The 18,986-nt window shown below is 43.4% G+C and overlaps 2 protein-coding genes across 2 annotated transcripts in view; one reads left to right on the plus strand and one right to left on the minus strand.

The window, feature by feature from the left end:
- Window positions 1-18,986, minus strand: part of LOC130300905 (uncharacterized) — a 448,736-nt gene that overhangs the window by 147,672 nt on the left and 282,078 nt on the right. The gene's annotated exons all lie outside the window — the stretch shown is intronic.
- Window positions 1-18,986, plus strand: part of LOC130299715 (uncharacterized) — a 78,225-nt gene that overhangs the window by 49,164 nt on the left and 10,075 nt on the right. The window contains exons 4-9 of the mRNA XM_056551487.1: window positions 6,006-6,072; window positions 6,193-6,284; window positions 6,419-6,527; window positions 7,838-8,794; window positions 13,713-15,099; window positions 18,709-18,733. Coding sequence (XP_056407462.1) covers window positions 6,006-6,072; window positions 6,193-6,284; window positions 6,419-6,527; window positions 7,838-8,794; window positions 13,713-15,099; window positions 18,709-18,733 — 2,637 coding nt within the window. The remainder of the gene's footprint in view (window positions 1-6,005; window positions 6,073-6,192; window positions 6,285-6,418; window positions 6,528-7,837; window positions 8,795-13,712; window positions 15,100-18,708; window positions 18,734-18,986) is intronic.

Consider the following 18,986-nt stretch of genomic DNA (forward strand, 5'->3'; position numbering starts at 1 on the left):
ATGTCCATATAGAGGAACTGTGTGATGTCATCATGTCCATATGAAGGAAGTGTGTGATGTAATCATGTCCATATGGAGGAACTGTGTGATGTCATCATGTCCATATGGAGGAACTGTGTGATGTCATCATGTCTATATGGAGGAACTGTGTGATGTCATCATGTCCATATGAAGGAACTGTGTGATGTCATTATGTCCATATGGAGGAACTGTGTGATGTCATGTCCATATGGAGGAACTGTGTGATGTCATCATGTCCATATGGAAGAACTGTGTGATGTCATCATGTCCATATGGAGGAACTGTGTGATGTCATCATGTCTATATGGAGGAACTGTGTGATGTCATCATGTCCATATGGGGGAACTGTGTGATGTCATCATGTCTATATGGAGTAACTGTGTGATGTCATCATGTCCATATGGAGGAACTGTGTGATGTCATCATGTCTATATAGAGGAACTGTGTGATGTCATCATGTCTATATAGAGGAACTGTGTGATGTCATCATGTCTATATGGAGGAACTGTGTGATGTCATCATGTCCATATGAAGGAAGTGTGTGATGTCATCATGTACATATGGAGGAACTGTGTGATGTCATCATGTCCATATGGAGGAACTGTGTGATGTCATCATGTCCATATGGAGGAACTGTGTGATGTTATCATGTCCATATGGAGGAACTGTGTGATGTCATCATGTCTATATGGAGGAACTGTGTGATGTCATCATGTCTATATGGAGGAACTGTGTGATGTCATCATGTCTATATGGAGGAACTGTGTGATGTCATCATGTCCATATGAAGGAAGTGTGTGATGTCATTATGTACATATGGAGGAACTGTGTGATGTCATCATGTCTATATGGAGGAACTGTGTGATGTTATCATGTCCATATAGAGGAACTGTGTGATGTCATCATGTCCATATGGAGGAACTGTGTGATGTCATCATGTCTATATGGAGGAACTGTGTGATGTCATCATGTCCATATAGAGGAACTGTGTGATGTCATCATGTCCATATGGAGGAACTGTGTGATGTCATCATGTCCATATGAAGGAAGTGTGTGATGTCATCATGTACATATGGAGGAACTGTGTGATGTCATCATGTCCATATGGAGGAACTGTGTGATGTCATCATGTCCATATGGAGGAACTGTGTGATGTCATCATGTCCATATGGAGGAACTGTGTGATGTCATCATGTCTATATGGAGGAACTGTGTGATGTCATCATGTCTATATGGAGGAACTGTGTGATGTAATCATGTCTATATGGAGGAACTGTGTGATGTCATCATGTCCATATGAAGGAAGTGTGTGATGTCATTATGTACATATGGAGGAACTGTGTGATGTCATCATGTCTATATGGAGGAACTGTGTGATGTCATCATGTCCATATAGAGGAACTGTGTGATGTCATCATGTCCATATGGAGGAACTGTGTGATGTCATCATGTCTATATGGAGGAACTGTGTGATGTCATCATGTCTATATGGAGGAATTTTGATGTCATCATGTCCATATGGGGGAACTGTGGGATGTCATCATGTCTATATGGGGGAACTTTGATGTCATCATGTCCATATGGAGGAACTGTGGGATGTCATCATGTCCATATGGAGGAACTGTGGGATGTTATCATGTCCATATGGAGGAACTGTGTGATGTCATCATGTCTATATGGAGGAACTATGTGATGTCATCATGTCTATATGGAGGAACTGTGTGACGTAATCATGTCTATATGGAGGAACTGTGTGATGTCATCATGTCCATATGAAGGAAGTGTGTGATGTCATTATGTACATATGGAGGAACTGTGTGATGTCATCATGTCCATATGGAGGAACTGTGTGATGTCATCATGTCTATATGGAGGAACTGTGTGATGTCATCATGTCTATATGGAGGAATTTTTATGTCATCATGTCCATATGGGGGAACTGTGGGATGTCATCATGTCTATATGGGGGAACTTTGATGTCATCATGTCCATATGGAGGAACTGTGGGATGTCATCATGTCCATATGGAGGAACTGTGTGATGTCATCATGTCTATATGGAGGAACTGTGTGATGTCATCATGTCCATATGAAGGAAGTGTGTGATGTCATTATGTCCATATGGAGGAACTGTGTGATGTCATCATGTCCATATGGAGGAACTGTGTGATGTCATCATGTCTATATGGAGGAACTGTGTGATGTCATCATGTCTATATGGAGGAACTGTGTGATGTCATCATGTCCATATGGAGGAACTGTGTGATGTCATCATGTCTATATGGAGGAATTTTGATGTCATCATGTCCATATGGGGGAACTGTGGGATGTCATCATGTCTATATGGGGGAACTTTGATGTCATCATGTCCATATGGAGGAACTGTGGGATGTCATCATGTCCATATGGAGGAACTGTGTGATGTTATCATGTCCATATGGAGGAACTGTGTGATGTCATCATGTCTATATGGAGGAACTGTGTGATGTCATCATGTCTATATGGAGGAACTGTGTGATGTAATCATGTCTATATGGAGGAACTGTGTGATGTCATCATGTCCATATGGAGGAACTGTGTGATGTCATCATGTCCATATGGAGGAACTGTGTGATGTCATCATGTCCATATGGAGGAACTGTGTGATGTCATCATGTCTATATGGAGGAACTGTGTGATGTCATCATGTCTATATGGAGGAACTTTGATGTCATCATGTCCATATGGGGGAACTGTGTGATGTCATCATGTCTATATGGAGTAACTGTGTGATGTCATCATGTCCATATGAAGGAAGTGTGTGATGTCATCATGTCCATATAGAGGAACTGTGTGATGTCATCATGTCTATATGGGGGAACTGTGTGATGTCATCATGTCTATATGGGGGAACTGTGTGATGTCATCATGTCTATATGGAGGAACTGTGTGATGTCATCATGTCCATATAGAGGAACTGTGTGATGTCATCATGTCTATATGGAGGAACTGTGTGATGTCATCATGTCCATATGAAGGAAGTGTGTGATGTCATCATGTACATATGGAGGAACTGTGTGATGTCATCATGTCCATATGGAGGAACTGTGTGATGTCATCATGTCCATATGGAGGAACTGTGTGATGTCATCATGTCCATATGGAGGAACTTTGATGTCATCATGTCCATATGGGGGAACTGTGTGATGACATCATGTCCATATAGAGGAACTTTGTGATGTCATCATGTCCATATGGAGGAACTGTGTGATGTCATCATGTCTATATAGAGGAACTGTGTTATGTCATCATGTCTATATGGAGGAACTGTGTGATGTCATCATGTCCATATGGAGGAACTGTGTGATGTCATCATGTCCATATGAAGGAAGTGTGTGATGTCATCATGTCTATATGGAGGAACTTTGATGTCATCATGTCCATATGGGGGAACTGTGTGATGACATCATGTCCATATAGAGGAACTTTGTGATGTCATCATGTCCATATGGAGGAACTGTGTGATGTCATCATGTCTATATAGAGGAACTGTGTTATGTCATCATGTCTATATGAAGGAACTGTGTGATGTCATCATGTCCATATGAAGGAAGTGTTTGATGTCATCATGTACATATGGAGGAACTGTGTGATGTCATCATGTCCATATGGAGGAACTGTGTGATGTCATCATGTCCATATGGAGGAACTGTGTGATGTCATCATGTCTATATGGAGGAACTGTGTGATGTCATCATGTCTATATGGAGGAACTGTGTGATGTCATCATGTCTATATGGAGGATCTGTGTGATGTCATCATGTCCATATGGAGGAACTGTGTGATGTCATCATGTCCATATGGAGGAACTGTGTGATGTCATCATGTCCATATGGAGGAACTGTGTGATGTCATCATGTCCATATGGAGGAACTGTGTGATGTCATCATGTCTATATGGAGGAACTGTGTGATGTCATCATGTCCATATGGAGGAACTGTGTGATGTCATCATGTCCATATGAAGGAAGTGTGTGATGTCATCATGTCTATATAGAGGAACTGTGTGATGTCATCATGTCCATATGGAGGAACTTTGTGATGTCATCATGTCCATATGGAGGAACTGTGTGATGTCATCATGTCCATATGGAGGAAGTGTGTGATGTCATCATGTCCATATGGAGGAAGTGTGTGATGTCATCATGTGCAAATGGAGGAACTGTGTGATGTCATCATGTCCATATGGAGGAACTGTGTGATGTCATCATGTCCATATGGAGGAACTGTGTGATGTCATCATGTCCATATGGAGGAACTGTGTGATGTCATCATGTCCATATGGAGGAACTGTGTGATGTCATCATGTCCATATGGAGGAACTGTGTGATGTCATCATGTCCATATGGAGGAACTGTGTGATGTCATCATGTCCATATGAAGGAACTGTGTGATGTCCATCATGTCCATATGGAGGAACTGTGTGATGTCATCATGTCTATATGGAGGAACTGTGTGATGTCATCATGTCTATATGGAGGAACTTTGATGTCATCATGTCCATATGGGGGAACTGTGTGATGACATCATGTCCATATAGAGGAACTTTGTGATGTCATCATGTCCATATGGAGGAACTGTGTGATGTCATCATGTCTATATGGAGGAACTGTGTGATGTCATCATGTCCATATGGAGGAACTGTGTGATGTCATCATGTCCATATGAAGGAAGTGTTTGATGTCATCATGTACATATGGAGGAACTGTGTGATGTCATCATGTCCATATGGAGGAACTGTGTGATGTCATCATGTCCATATGGAGGAACTGTGTGATGTCATCATGTCTATATGGAGGAACTGTGTGATGTCATCATGTCTATATGGAGGAACTGTGTGATGTCATCATGTCTATATGGAGGATCTGTGTGATGTCATCATGTCCATATGGAGGAACTGTGTGATGTCATCATGTCCATATGGAGGAACTGTGTGATGTCATCATGTCCATATGGAGGAACTGTGTGATGTCATCATGTCCATATGGAGGAACTGTGTGATGTCATCATGTCTATATGGAGGAACTGTGTGATGTCATCATGTCCATATGGAGGAACTGTGTGATGTCATCATGTCCATATGAAGGAAGTGTGTGATGTCATCATGTCTATATAGAGGAACTGTGTGATGTCATCATGTCCATATGGAGGAACTTTGTGATGTCATCATGTCCATATGGAGGAACTGTGTGATGTCATCATGTCCATATGGAGGAAGTGTGTGATGTCATCATGTCCATATGGAGGAAGTGTGTGATGTCATCATGTCCATATGGAGGAAGTGTGTGATGTCATCATGTGCAAATGGAGGAACTGTTTGATGTCATCATGTCCATATGAAGGAAGTTTGTGATGTCATCATGTCCATATAGAGGAACTGTGTGATGTCATCATGTCCATATGGAGGAACTGTGTGATGTCATCATGTCCATATGGAGGAACTGTGTGATGTCATCATGTCCATATGGAGGAACTGTGTGATGTCATCATGTCCATATGGAGGAACTGTGTGATGTCATCATGTCCATATGGAGGAACTGTGTGATGTCATCATGTCCATATAAATCAAAATCTCTGAGGAATGTTTCCAGCACCTTGTATAAAGGGTGGTCTGAGCCGGGACTAGGAAGGTGTACCCCATAAAGTAGTCAGTGAGTGTACACTAGTGTTCTGACTCTGAACTCTTTCAAATCGATCACCTGACAACAAGGTTTAATTTTCCCCAATATGGTGGCTCTGTACATTGTCTAATGGAATAAGCCTTTATCTCTTACACCCCATTGTACAGATACAATTGTTATTTCTTACACCGGTGAGCTGGGTGGGGATTTTATAACCTTTCTATTTAGAGGGTAGAGTTCACCTCCGGTGGGGCTGTCATGGAGGATTCCTAGAACCCGAAATACCTATAAGAACTAATTCAATTTTGTTTTTCTTTTCTTTTTAGGATGAAAATCTGATTTATTTTAAGGTTGAGGTCAAAGAGGAATCAGAAGAGGAGACGGATCAGCAGTGTAAGGAGGGGGAGACTTTTATTGGTTGTACAATCTGTTTTGAGGGTCCCCTCGATCCTCCACCCATCATCTGATCATCACATGTAAATAATCTATTCGGTCCCTGTGTGTTCCCTACAGATGGAGTCATGGATAGAAATCCACCCGAGAGGTGTCCCTGTCCTCTGTATTCCCAGGACTGTCCAGAGGGAAATGTCCCAGAGAACCATCAGGTAGATGAGGCTGATCCTATCCCACATCTCTATAGGGGGGTCCTGCAGTCATAGATGTGGGGATATATTTTGGGGGTCTCTGTTGCTCCTCCTGTCTGCTGTATTGTAGTGAATTGTTCTATATGTCACATCAGGGGGGAGATCTGACTAATAATAAAGTGGAGGATGAAGAAGAGAGGATGAGGGGCCATCACCCGTGTATGAGGGAAGTGAAGGAGGAAATTCCAGGAGGTGTTACCCCAGGTATGTAATAATTCCAGGAGGTGTTACCCCAGGTGTGTAATAATTCCAGGAGGTGTTACCCCAGGTGTGTAATAATTCCAGGTGGTGTTACCCCAGGTATGTAATAATTCCAGGTGGTGTTACCCCAGGTATGTAATAATTCCAGGAGGTGTTACCCCAGGTATGTAATAATTCCAGGTGGTGTTACCCCAGGTGTGTAATAATTCCAGGTGGTGTTACCCCAGGTATGTAATAATTCCAGGAGGTGTTACCCCAGGTATGGAATAATTCCAGGAGGTGTTACCCCAGGTATGTAATAATTCCAGGAGGTGTTACCCCCGCTTTGTAATAATTCCAGGAGGTGTTACCCCAGGTGTGTAATAATTCCAGGAGGTGTTACCCCAGGTGTGTAATAATTCCAGGAGGTGTTACCCCAGGTATGTAATAATTCCAGGAGGTGTTACCCCAGGTATGTAATGATTCCAGGAGGTGTTACCCCAGGTGTGTAATAATTCCAGGAGGTGTTACCCCAGGTGTGTAATAATTCCAGGAGGTGTTACCCCAGGTGTGTAATAATTCCAGGAGGTGTTACCCCAGGTATGTAATAATTCCAGGAGGTGTTACCCCCGCTTTGTAATAATTCCAGGAGGTGTTACCCCAGGTGTGTAATAATTCCAGGAGGTGTTACCCCAGGTGTGTAATAATTCCAGGAGGTGTTACCCCAGGTGTGTAATAATTCCAGGAGGTGTTACCCCAGGTATGTAATAATTCCAAAAGGTGTTACCCCAGTTTTGTAATAATGGATTACAGATGGAATTGAGAGGTTTCTTCAGGGGAGGCTCCTCCTTAGAGATACATGACATTAACCCTTCAGGCCCCAGTGATCCCCTGTGTTATGTATAGTCAGGACCTGAGGGAGGTGACTGCACATAGAGATCCTGTGTGTCTGGTCACGGTGGGGGGGTATGGAGGGTCCGACCAAGGCACGGCGCCCCACTCTCTGCTCCATGCAAGGAGATTGTCAAACCCTGTACAAAGTGTTGGTTGACACCTCAGTGTCTCCCATACTTTGGATAGGGGATAAGATGTCTAGGGGCAGAGTACCCCTTTAAAGTAATAAACAAAACTTTGTCACTAAACAAGGAATGAACTTTAAGAATATTTGGTGATTATTTTTTCACACACACATATATATATTTTATATAATAATCATAAAATATTGCCCTTCTCATTTTGGCCAGTGTTTCAGCCAAACAAAAATGTTATAAATCTCTCTACTTTGTAGTTAAAAACAAAAATTAAAAAAATAAATACATTTTTTACCTTAACAGAACATTTCACTAAGAACTCTGAAGGAAACTTCATATTATTACCAAATTATAAAATAGAAGCTGAAGATATGATGGAGCGCTCCTCAGGAGAAGACCTCCTCACCCCTAATGTCTATCCAGATCTATCCTATAATAATCCTCCTGATCATGAGGAACCTTCTCCTGACCAGTCACACATTGTTACCACAAGGACAAGTCGAAGAGGAGGGAAAACGTTTCATTGTGGTGAATGTGGAAAAGAGTTTACAAAAAGCTCAAACTTTTTCAGACACCGAAAAAGTCACATAGGAGAGACTTATTCGTGTTCAGAATGTGGGAAACTATTTCCATATAAATCAGATCTTGTTGTACATGAGAGAAGTCACACAGGAGAAAAGCCATATTCATGTTCAGAATGTGAAAAATGCTTTGCTTATAAATCGGATCTGGTTATACACGAGAGAAGTCACACTGGAGAGAAGCCGTATTCATGTTCAGAATGTGGAAAATGTTTCCCACGTAGAGCTCATCTTGTTAAACATGAGCGAACTCACACCGGCGAGAAGCCGTATACGTGTCCAGAATGTGGGAAATGTTTTGCAAATAGATCAAATCTTGTTACACATGAGAGAACTCACACAGGAGAGAAGCCGTATTCATGTACAGAGTGCGGGAAATGTTTTGCAAATAAAGCACAGCTGGTTATACACGAGAGAAGTCACACAGGAGAAAAGCCGTTTTCATGTTTGGAATGTGGAAAATGTTTTACAGATAAATCAAGTCTTGTTAAACATGAGATAATTCACACCGGGGAGAAGCCATATTCATGTTCAGAATGTGGGAAATGTTTTACAAGAAAACTAGATCTTGTTGTACATGGAAGGATTCACACAGGAGAGAAGCCCTTTTCTTGTTCAGAATGTGGAAAATGCTTTACAGATAGATCGGGACTTGTTAAACATGAGAGAAGTCACACAGGGAAGAAGCTGTTTTGATGTTTTTTTAAAGTGGAATTTAATTTTTACAAGGAAACCAGATTGAAAGAGAAAAATATGGCACCTGTCATGCTTTTCTACTGCTTTATATGTGGAGATATCAATATGTAAATAAAGAGAAGGGTGACTAAATTTAATAACATTTTAACAAATTGAATTTGTAATTCCTTATGCTGCCCTTTTTGCTCAAAAAAATATTCTAAGGTCTCATTCACATTTGTGTATTTTGGTCCGTATAGTGCACACTGAAGCGTGCAGCTCAAACAGGTGGGTGGCGAATAAAAGATTGCGGGGGTCCCCAGCGGTGGAACCCCCGCGGTGAGACATCTTATCCCCTATCCTTTGGATAGGGGATAAGATGTCTCAGTGCCAGAGTACCCCTTTAAAAGGAAAACTGTCAGCTTGCTCCCCCTGCACTAACCAGCAGTACTGGCTGGTAGTGCAGGGGACGCTGATCAGTTTGATCCTTACCGTGCCCGGATCCGCCCGGCCATACTCTTCTGTTTTCGGTATAGGCTAATGAGGTGCTAACTGGCACTCTGACATCAGTTATGCCTGCCGCAGCACTGCCTAGCTCATCAAAATTCCTCCCGTCCCTTTTCTCCTCGCTCTGTAACAGAGAGAGGGGAGGAATATTGATGAGTTTGGCGGTGCTGCGGCAGGCGGCACTGACATCAGAGGGGCAGTTAGCACTTCATTAGCATATAGAAGCACTTCATTAGCATATAGAATAGAAGATTACAGCTGAACGGTGCGGCAGATGCGGGCACGGCAAACATTAAACTGATCAGCGTCCCCCGCACTACCAGCCAGTACCGCTGGTTAGTTCGGGGGGAGAAAGCTGACAGTTTTCCTTTAAAGAGGTTATCCAGGAATAGAAAAACACAGCTACTTTCTTTTAAAAACCGCTTGTCACAGACCGACCAGGGGAAAGGGAGAGTGAGCCCTAAACTGACCCTAAAACATTTCTCCCTGCCTACTGCGGTGGTAGGACTCAGGAAGGGGGTGAGAAGTGGGTGGTGGCGGCGGTCTCTGGCACAGCAAAAGCCGCTGCAGTTCATTGATTTAAAGTGCCCGCTTTAAATCAATGATCTGCAGTGGGATCGCCAGGGGGGGGTTTGGGGTAGAAATAGCCAATAACTTATACCGGAATATCGGCTATCGGCCTTAACCACCACAGATTATCGGTCGATCCCTAATACAGAGCTGAGGTAAAACTAGACTAGACTCAGAGGGGGAGATTTATCAAAACCTGTGCAGAGGAAGAGTGGTGCAGTTGCCCATAGCAACCAATCAGATTGCTTCTTTCATTTTCCACAGGCCTCTAAAGAGGCCTGTGGAAAATGAAAGAAGCAATCTGATTGGTTGCTATGGGCAACTGCACCACTCTTCCTCTGCACAGGTTTTGATAAATCTCCCCCAGACAGTGTGAACACAGACTAAGCAGAAAGGACCTACAATCCTAAAAACACGGACTAAAATCTACAATAAACAATTTAACCATGGCTAAAACTCCGATGATATCATAGGATAAATACAAGGTGCGAGCTCAAGCAGACTTCAGTGTATTGCACAGACATAGTAGTATTACACTCAATAACCAGCAACTAGAATACAGACTGAGCGGGAGTTATATAGCTACAACCGCCTAACACATGGGTGAAAGGCACAGAAAACAGATAATGCATGAAAAACAAGGTCTGAACAGGGCCTAAAAACAGAAAAATGCAAAAACAAATAGACATTACACCGCTCCCCGTCTGTCTCCAGGTTGAGTGTGGTTCTGCAGCTCAGTTCCATTGAAGTGAATGGAGCAAAGTTGTAAAACCACACCCAACCTGGAGACAGACAAGGAGCTGTTTTTGAAAGAAATGTGCTGTGTTTTTCTATTCCTGGATAACCCCTTTAAAACCCCTTTACTCAACAGCCTGTTTTGGCCTTAATGACCAAGGCCTTTTTTTCAAATCTGACATGTGTCTCTTTATGTGGTTATAACTTTGGAACGCTTTTACTTATCAACCCAATTCCGAGATTGTTTTTTCGTGACATATTGTACTTTACATTAGTGGTAAATTTTGATTGATATATTCAGCGTTTTTTGTAAAAAAAAAAAAATGAAAAATTTGGTGAAAAAAATGAAAAATTTGCATTTTTCTAGACTTTACATTTTATGCTTGTACCATAAATAGTCAGATCGCACCAAATTAATGATTAATTCACATCTACAATATGTCTACTTTATGTTCCCATCATTTGATAAACATTATTTTACTTTTTTAGAATGTTAGAGGGTTTATAAGTTTAGCAGCAATTTTCCAGATTTTCAAGAAAATTTCAAAATCTGATTTTTCAGGGACCAGTTCAGTTCTGAAGTGGAATTGAGGGGCCTGTATGTTAGATACCCCCATAAATCACCCCATTTTATAACCTGCACCCCTTTAAAGTAGTCAGAATGACATTAAAGAAGTTTATTAACCCTTTCGGTGCTTCACAGAAATGAAAGCAAAGTGGAGGCTGAATTTAAAAATTTCTTTTTTTGCAGATTTTTCATTTTTATCCATTTTTTCTGTAACACAATAGGTGTTGACAAAGAAATAAAACTCAAGATTTATTTCCTGAATTCTGACGTTTTTAGAAATATCCCATATGTGGCCTTTGTGCGCTACGTGTCTCTCATGCAGGCCTCCGACATGAAGGAGTGCTATGTGGATTTTGGGGCACCCTTTTAGTTTAGGATATTTTGTTGGCATCATATAAAGTCACAGAGGCCTTGGGGTGCAAAAATATTTTTGGGAGACAAGTTGACGCTTTTATTGGTACCATTCTGGGGCACATGTGACACTTTGATCGTTTTTTATTTTATTTTTTATGAGGTGATATACATAAAAAAATCTATTCTGCAGTTGTTTTTTATTAAAATAATTTAGGTCGTTCGTCATGCGGTATAAATGACATGTTAACTTTACTCTGCAGGTCGATACGGTTACGGCGATACCAAATTTCCATGCTTTTTTTTATATTTTAGTTCATTTATAGCATAAAAACGATTTTTGTAAAGAAAAAATCACGTTTTTAATTCGCCGTATTCTGTGAGCCATAACTTTTTTATTTTTTCACTGACGCAATTGTGTGAGGACTCTTTTTTTGCGGGACATGTTGATGTTTTTGGGGGGACTATTTTTGGGTTTGTGTTGGGGGTGTATTATATATATATAATTTATTTTACTATTTTTTTCCAATTTTTTTCACATTTTTATTTTTATTTCACTTTTTTATTTCTTTTTCACTTTATTTCACATTTAACTTTTTTTTGTTTTACTGTTATACACAGTATTCAATGGAGTACACATCTGTACTCCATAGAATTTTGCCTATGTCTGTCAGTACTGACAGGCATAGGAAAGATCAGTCCCTACCTTAGGTAGAGACTGATCACTCATGTTGCCATGGCAACGGAGGCTACTGTCAGTCCTCCGGTTGCCATGGCAACCATCAGCGCTCTGCTTTCACTTTGCAGAGCGCCGACGGTGACAGTTGGAGCTCCCTCCCTCTGTAATCCTAATAGACGCCGCGGTCACAGTGACCGCAGCGTCTACAGGGTTAACTCAGGATCAGAGCTGCGCTCCGATCCTGAGTGCTGCGGGCGGCCTTCCCCAACGGGGCCCCTCTCACCACCGATCGCTTCACTGAATGAAGCGACGGAGGAGAGGGGGAAGGAGGAGACCGCCGCCAGATTCCTGCTGCGATTGGTCCCTGGCCGGCTTCATGGAGGTCCTGCTGTGTAGCACAGCAAGTTTCATAAAACTGTCACAGCGCGCGGCGGCGCTGTGACAGTTTATGTCCATCAGGTACATGTACCTGATGTTGCGCGAAGTCACCGCTAATCATCAGGTACATGTACCTGATTTTGCGTAAACGGGTTTTTAAGGAAGTGCTGGAAAATAATGGTGCCCACACAATATTATAGACACTTTGGGTCCAAGTTGAACATTTCCACTTAGGGGTATCCTCACTTTTGTGGCCAAGGTTTAGACATTAATGGCTGTGTGTTGAGTTATTTTGAAGGGAAACAACATTAAACACTGATATACAGGCCGTGTACTCACTACTTTACACTGGAGCAGAGCGTCATTTCTACAGTATCTTCACATGAACAATAACTCACTTATGGGGCATGCTGTATATAAAATATATATAAGGGGTGGACTCACTTATGGGGGATACTGGGGGACATGTATCATTATTTGTGTATGGTAGAAGCAGTTTACCCCTTTTTCCGAATTCTAAATTATGTGCAGAAGAGCTAAATTTATCAATCAAGTGCAATGAGCTTCATAAATTGCGGGTAAATATAGAAATCTCCTAAATCCACTCTTTGGAAAATAGAATCAATGATTTAGAGCATCTTGCTACGTTAAGTCCAAGATGGCTTATATTTGCGCAAAAAAACAGCTCTTGCGGCAAAATTTTTGGTGTAAAGGAAAAGTACGCAGGTAATAAATCCATGTGTACTATAGATGTCACTCCAAGGTACCCCGATTCAGCCACATCTGGAGGACATGCTCTACCAAAACGTGCGCAAAAAAATGCGCAAAAAAAAGGGCTTGCGCAAAATTCTGCGCAAAAAAATTCACATAAAACAGGGGTAAAATCTTTGCTACATGTCCCCCACTGTGTGTGTGTATATATATATGGGGTGGACTTACCTATGGGGGATACTGTGTGTGTGTATATATATATATATATCATAAAATGTTGCAGTATCTTGTAATACCTTTTTTATTGGACTAACAGAATTTTGTAGAGACAAGCTTTCGGGATTCCTCCCTTTATTTATGTGGGGATTTGCATTCCTCGTGTTGTTTTGTTCTTCACTGTATAAAACCCTTCACAATTATTAGAGTTTATCACGTTAGATAGAACAAGACACATCTCAAATTGTGGCTCATTGCACCGAAATCTTTCACGTACATCAAATTATGCATCTCTACCACACATCCGTACGTCCCATCTGTACCTCACATCCTTACATCACATCCGTACCACACAACCTTACCTCACATCCGTACCACACAACCTTACCTCACATCCGTACCTCACAACCTTACCTCACATCCGTACCACACAACCTTACCTCACATCCGTACCTCACAACCTTACCTCACATCCGTACCACACAACCTTACCTCACATCCGTACCACACAACCTTACCTCACATCCGTACCACACAACCTTACCTCACATCCGTACCTCACAACCTTACCTCACATCCGTACCACACAACCTTACCTCACATCCGTACCTCACAACCTTACATCACATCCTTACGTCCCATCTGTACCACACAACCTTACATCACATCCGTACCACACAACCTTACATCACATCCTTACGTCCCATCTGTACCACACAACCTTACATCACATCCTTACGTCCCATCTGTACCACACAACCTTACATCACATCCGTACCACACAACCTTACGTCCCATCTGTACCACACAACCTTACATCACATCCGTACTACACAACCTTACATCACATCCGTACCACACAACCTTACCTCACATCCGTACCACACAACCTTACCTCACATCCGTACCACACAACCTTACCTCACATCCGTACCACACAACCTTACCTCACATCCGTACCACACAACCTTACCTCACATCCGTACCACACAACCTTACCTCACATCCGTACCACACAACCTTACATCACAACCGTACCACACAACATTACCTCACATCCGTACCACACAACCTTACGTCACATCTGCACCTATACAACCTTACCTCACATCCGTACCACACAACCTTACGTCACATCCGTACCACACAACCTTACGTCACATCCGTACCACACAACATTACCTCACATCCGTACCACACAACCTTACATCACATCCGTACCACACAACCTTACATCACAACCGTACCACACAACATTACCTCACATCCGTACCACACAACCTTACGTCACATCCGTACCACACAACATTACCTCACATCCGTACCACACAACCTTACATCACAACCGTACCACACAACCTTACCTCACATATGTACCACACAACCTTACATCACATCCGTACCACACAACATTACCTCACATCTGTACCACACAACCTTACGTCACATCCGTACCACACAACATTACCTCACATCCGTACCACACAACCTTACATCACAACCGTACCACACAACATTACCTCACATCTGTACCACACAACCTTACGTCACATCCGTACCACACAACCTTACGTCACATCTCTACCACACATCCGTACGTCCCATCTGTACCTCACATCCGTACCACACAACCTTATGTCACATCCGTATCACACAACCTTACCTCACATATGTACCACACAACCTTACCTCACATCCGTACCACACAACCTTACGTCACATCCGTACCACACAACCTTACGTCACATCCGTACCACACAACATTACCTCACATATGTACCACACAACATTACCTCACATATGTACCACACAACCTTACGTCACATCCGTACCACACAACCTTACGTCACATCTCTACCACACATCCGTACGTCCCATCTGTACCTCACATCCGTACCACACAACCTTACGTCACATCCGTACCACACAATCTTACGTCACATCCGTACCACACAACCTTACGTCACATCCGTACCACACAACATTACCTCACATCCGTACCACACAACATTACCTCACATCCGTACCACACAACCTTAAGTCACATCCGTACCACACAACCTTAAGTCACATCCGTACCACACAACCTTAAGTCACATCCGTACCACACAACCTTACCTCACATCCGTAACCACACAACCTTACCTCACATCCGTACCACATAACCTTAAGTCGCATCCGTACCACACAACCTTACCTCACATCCGTACCACACAACCTTACCTCACATCCGTACCACACAACCTTAAGTCACATCCGTTCCACACAACCTTAAGTCACATCCGTACCACACAACCTTACCTCACATCCGTACCACACAACCTTACCTCACATCCGTACCACACAACCTTACCTCACATCCATACCACACAACCTTACCTCACATCCGTACCACACAACCTTACGTCACATTTGTACCACACAACCTTACGTCACATCTGTACCACACAACCTTACGTCACATCTGTACGTCACATCTGTACCTCACAACATTTCGTCAAATCTGTACTAGGGATCGACCGATTATCGGTTTGACCGATATTATCGGCCGGTAAGCACGATTTTGGACATTATCAGTATCGGCAATCACCTTTCCGATTTGCCGATAATGACCCGCCCCCGGCCAGAGACGACCGTCGCCGCCGCTGCCCCGTCGCCTCTCCCCATCCTTTGCCCTGATACTGCTGCCGCTGCCCCATTGCCTCCCCCCATCCCTGGCCACATGCCGCTGCCCCATCGCCTCCCCCCCCATCCTCTGCCCACATAACGCCGCCGCCCAATCACCTCCCCCCATCCCCGGTGTTATAATTACCTGTCCCCGGGGTCCTCAATCCTTCTGGCTCCTGCGCTGTTGCTGTGCGCTGCGTAATGACGAGTGACATTCCCAACGCAGTCAGTCCGCACAGTGACAGCGCAGGATGCCGACGGAGGCAGAAGTATTGCGGACCCCTGGGAACAGGTAATTATAACACCGGGGATGGGAGGAGGTGATGGGGCGGCGGCGGTATGTGGGCAGAGGATGGGGGGGCGGCAGCGGTATGTGAGCAGAGGATGGGGGGGAGGAGATGGGGCAACTGTGGTGGTTAGACTCAGGACCACAGGACAGGCAGGGGGAGAGAAGCGGGCGTATGTCTCTGGCACCGCAAAAGCCATTGCAGTTCATTGATTTAAAGCACCCGCTTTAAATCATTGATCTGCAATGGCTTCTGCAATGGCTTTCTGTTGAAACAGCCAATAACTTATACCGGAATATCGGTATAAGTTATCGGCTATCGGCCTGAAAGGTGACAGATTATCGGTATCGGCCCTAAAAAATCGATATCGGTCCCTAATCTGTACGTCACATCTGTACCTCACAACATTACCTCACATCGGTACCTCACAACATTACCTCACATCCGTACCTCACAACATTACCTCACATCCGTACCTCACAACATTACCTCACATCCGTACCTCACAACATTACCTCACATCCGTACCTCACAACATTACCTCACATCCATACCTCACAACATTACCTCACATCTGTACCTCACAACATCACCTCACATCTGTACCTCACAACATCACCTCACATCTGTACCTCACAACATTACCTCACATCTGTACCCCACATTACCTCACATCTGTACCTCACAACATCACCTCACATCTGTACCTCACAACATTACCTCACATCTGTACCCCACATTACCTCACAACCTTACCTCACATCTGTACCTCACAACATTACCTCACATCTGTACCTCACAACATTACCTCACATCTGTACCTCACAACATTACCTCACATCTGTACCTCACATCTTTACCTCATAACATTACGTCACATCCGTACCTCACAACATTACGTCACATCCGTACCTCACAACATTACGTCACATCCGTACCTCACAACATTACGTCACATCCGTACCTCACAACATTACGTCACATCCGTACCTCACAACATTACGTCACATCCGTACCTCACAACATCATGTCACATCCGTACCTCACAACATTACGTCACATACGTACCTCAGAACATTACCTCCCATCTTGTGCTTTAGGATAGAGTAAAGATGGTGGCTGTTGTCACTCTGTGTGGGGACTCCAGGAAGACACTAGAGGCCATATCAACCCTTTATAAAAAGATTCCTAGAGACACATTTTCCACAGGAAAGATGTGACTCCATCTATATGGGGAGAGGTGTATGAGAGGTCAGATAGGGGGAGAGGTGTACGAGAGGTCAGATATGTGGAGAGGTGTACGAGAGGATAGATATGTGGAGAGGTGTACGAGAGGATAGATATGTGGAGAGGTGTACCAGAGGATAGATATGTGGAGAGGTGTACCAGAGGATAGATATGTAGAGAGGTGTACGAGAGGATAGATATGTGGAGAGGTGTACGAGAGGTCAGATATGTGGAGAGGTGTACGAGAGGTCAGATATGTGGAGAGGTGTACCAGAGGATAGATATGTGGAGAGGTGTACCAGAGGATAGATATGTGGAGAGGTGTACCAGAGGATAGATATGTGGAGAGGTGTACCAGAGGATAGATATGTGGAGAGGTGTACCAGAGGATAGATATGTGGAGAGGTGTACCAGAGGATAGATATGTGGAGAGGTGTACCAGAGGATAGATATGTGGAGAGGTGTACCAGAGGATAGATATGTGGAGAGGTGTACCAGAGGATAGATATGTGGAGAGGTGTACCAGAGGATAGATATGTGGAGAGGTGTACCAGAGGATAGATATGTGGAGAGGTGTACCAGAGGATAGATATGTGGAGAGGTGTACGAGAGTCACACATTGTAACCAAACTCTCCTTGTATAAACCTATCATTTTACTTATATGTTTTACTTATTTTAGTGATATGCACAGCAGAACATGCTCAATACTGATGGTGTAGGACCTGTGATGATGTCACGATCATGTGACCAGTAGAAGAAGAGGCGGAGCTTAGCAGGATGGAAGGGATTGTGGCTGAAGGACCTGTGAGGATGATCATGTGACAGGAGTGGGCGGGGCTCAATGGTAGACGGGGTATGTGGCTTACCTAGCAGTCTAGCAGCACTTTTATGAGATGGGGGTTTGTTACATTGTGTAACACATTAGTGAACAAGATACAGGGTGAGATCAGCAGCCATATCCAGGAGTCAGGAGCCTCCACCTCATTCACTGATACATGATCAGAAGATCCTAGAACCACAGAATCACTGAGCTGCTGACTAGAGAGGTGACCCTGCTGGGACATTATACAGTAATGGAGGGGTCTGGTGATGACTGGAGAGGTGACCCTGCTGGGACATTATACAGTAATGGAGGGGTCTGGTGATGACTGGAGAGGTGACACTGCTGGGACATTATACAGTAATGGAGGGGTCTGGTGATGACTGGAGAGGTGACACTGCTGGGACATTATACAGTAATGGAGGGGTCTGGTGATGACTGGAGAGGTGACACTGCTGGGAATGCTGGGACATTATACA

Source organism: Hyla sarda, chromosome 1 (genome assembly GCF_029499605.1).
Source record: "Hyla sarda isolate aHylSar1 chromosome 1, aHylSar1.hap1, whole genome shotgun sequence".
Lineage (NCBI taxonomy): Eukaryota > Metazoa > Chordata > Amphibia > Anura > Hylidae > Hyla > Hyla sarda.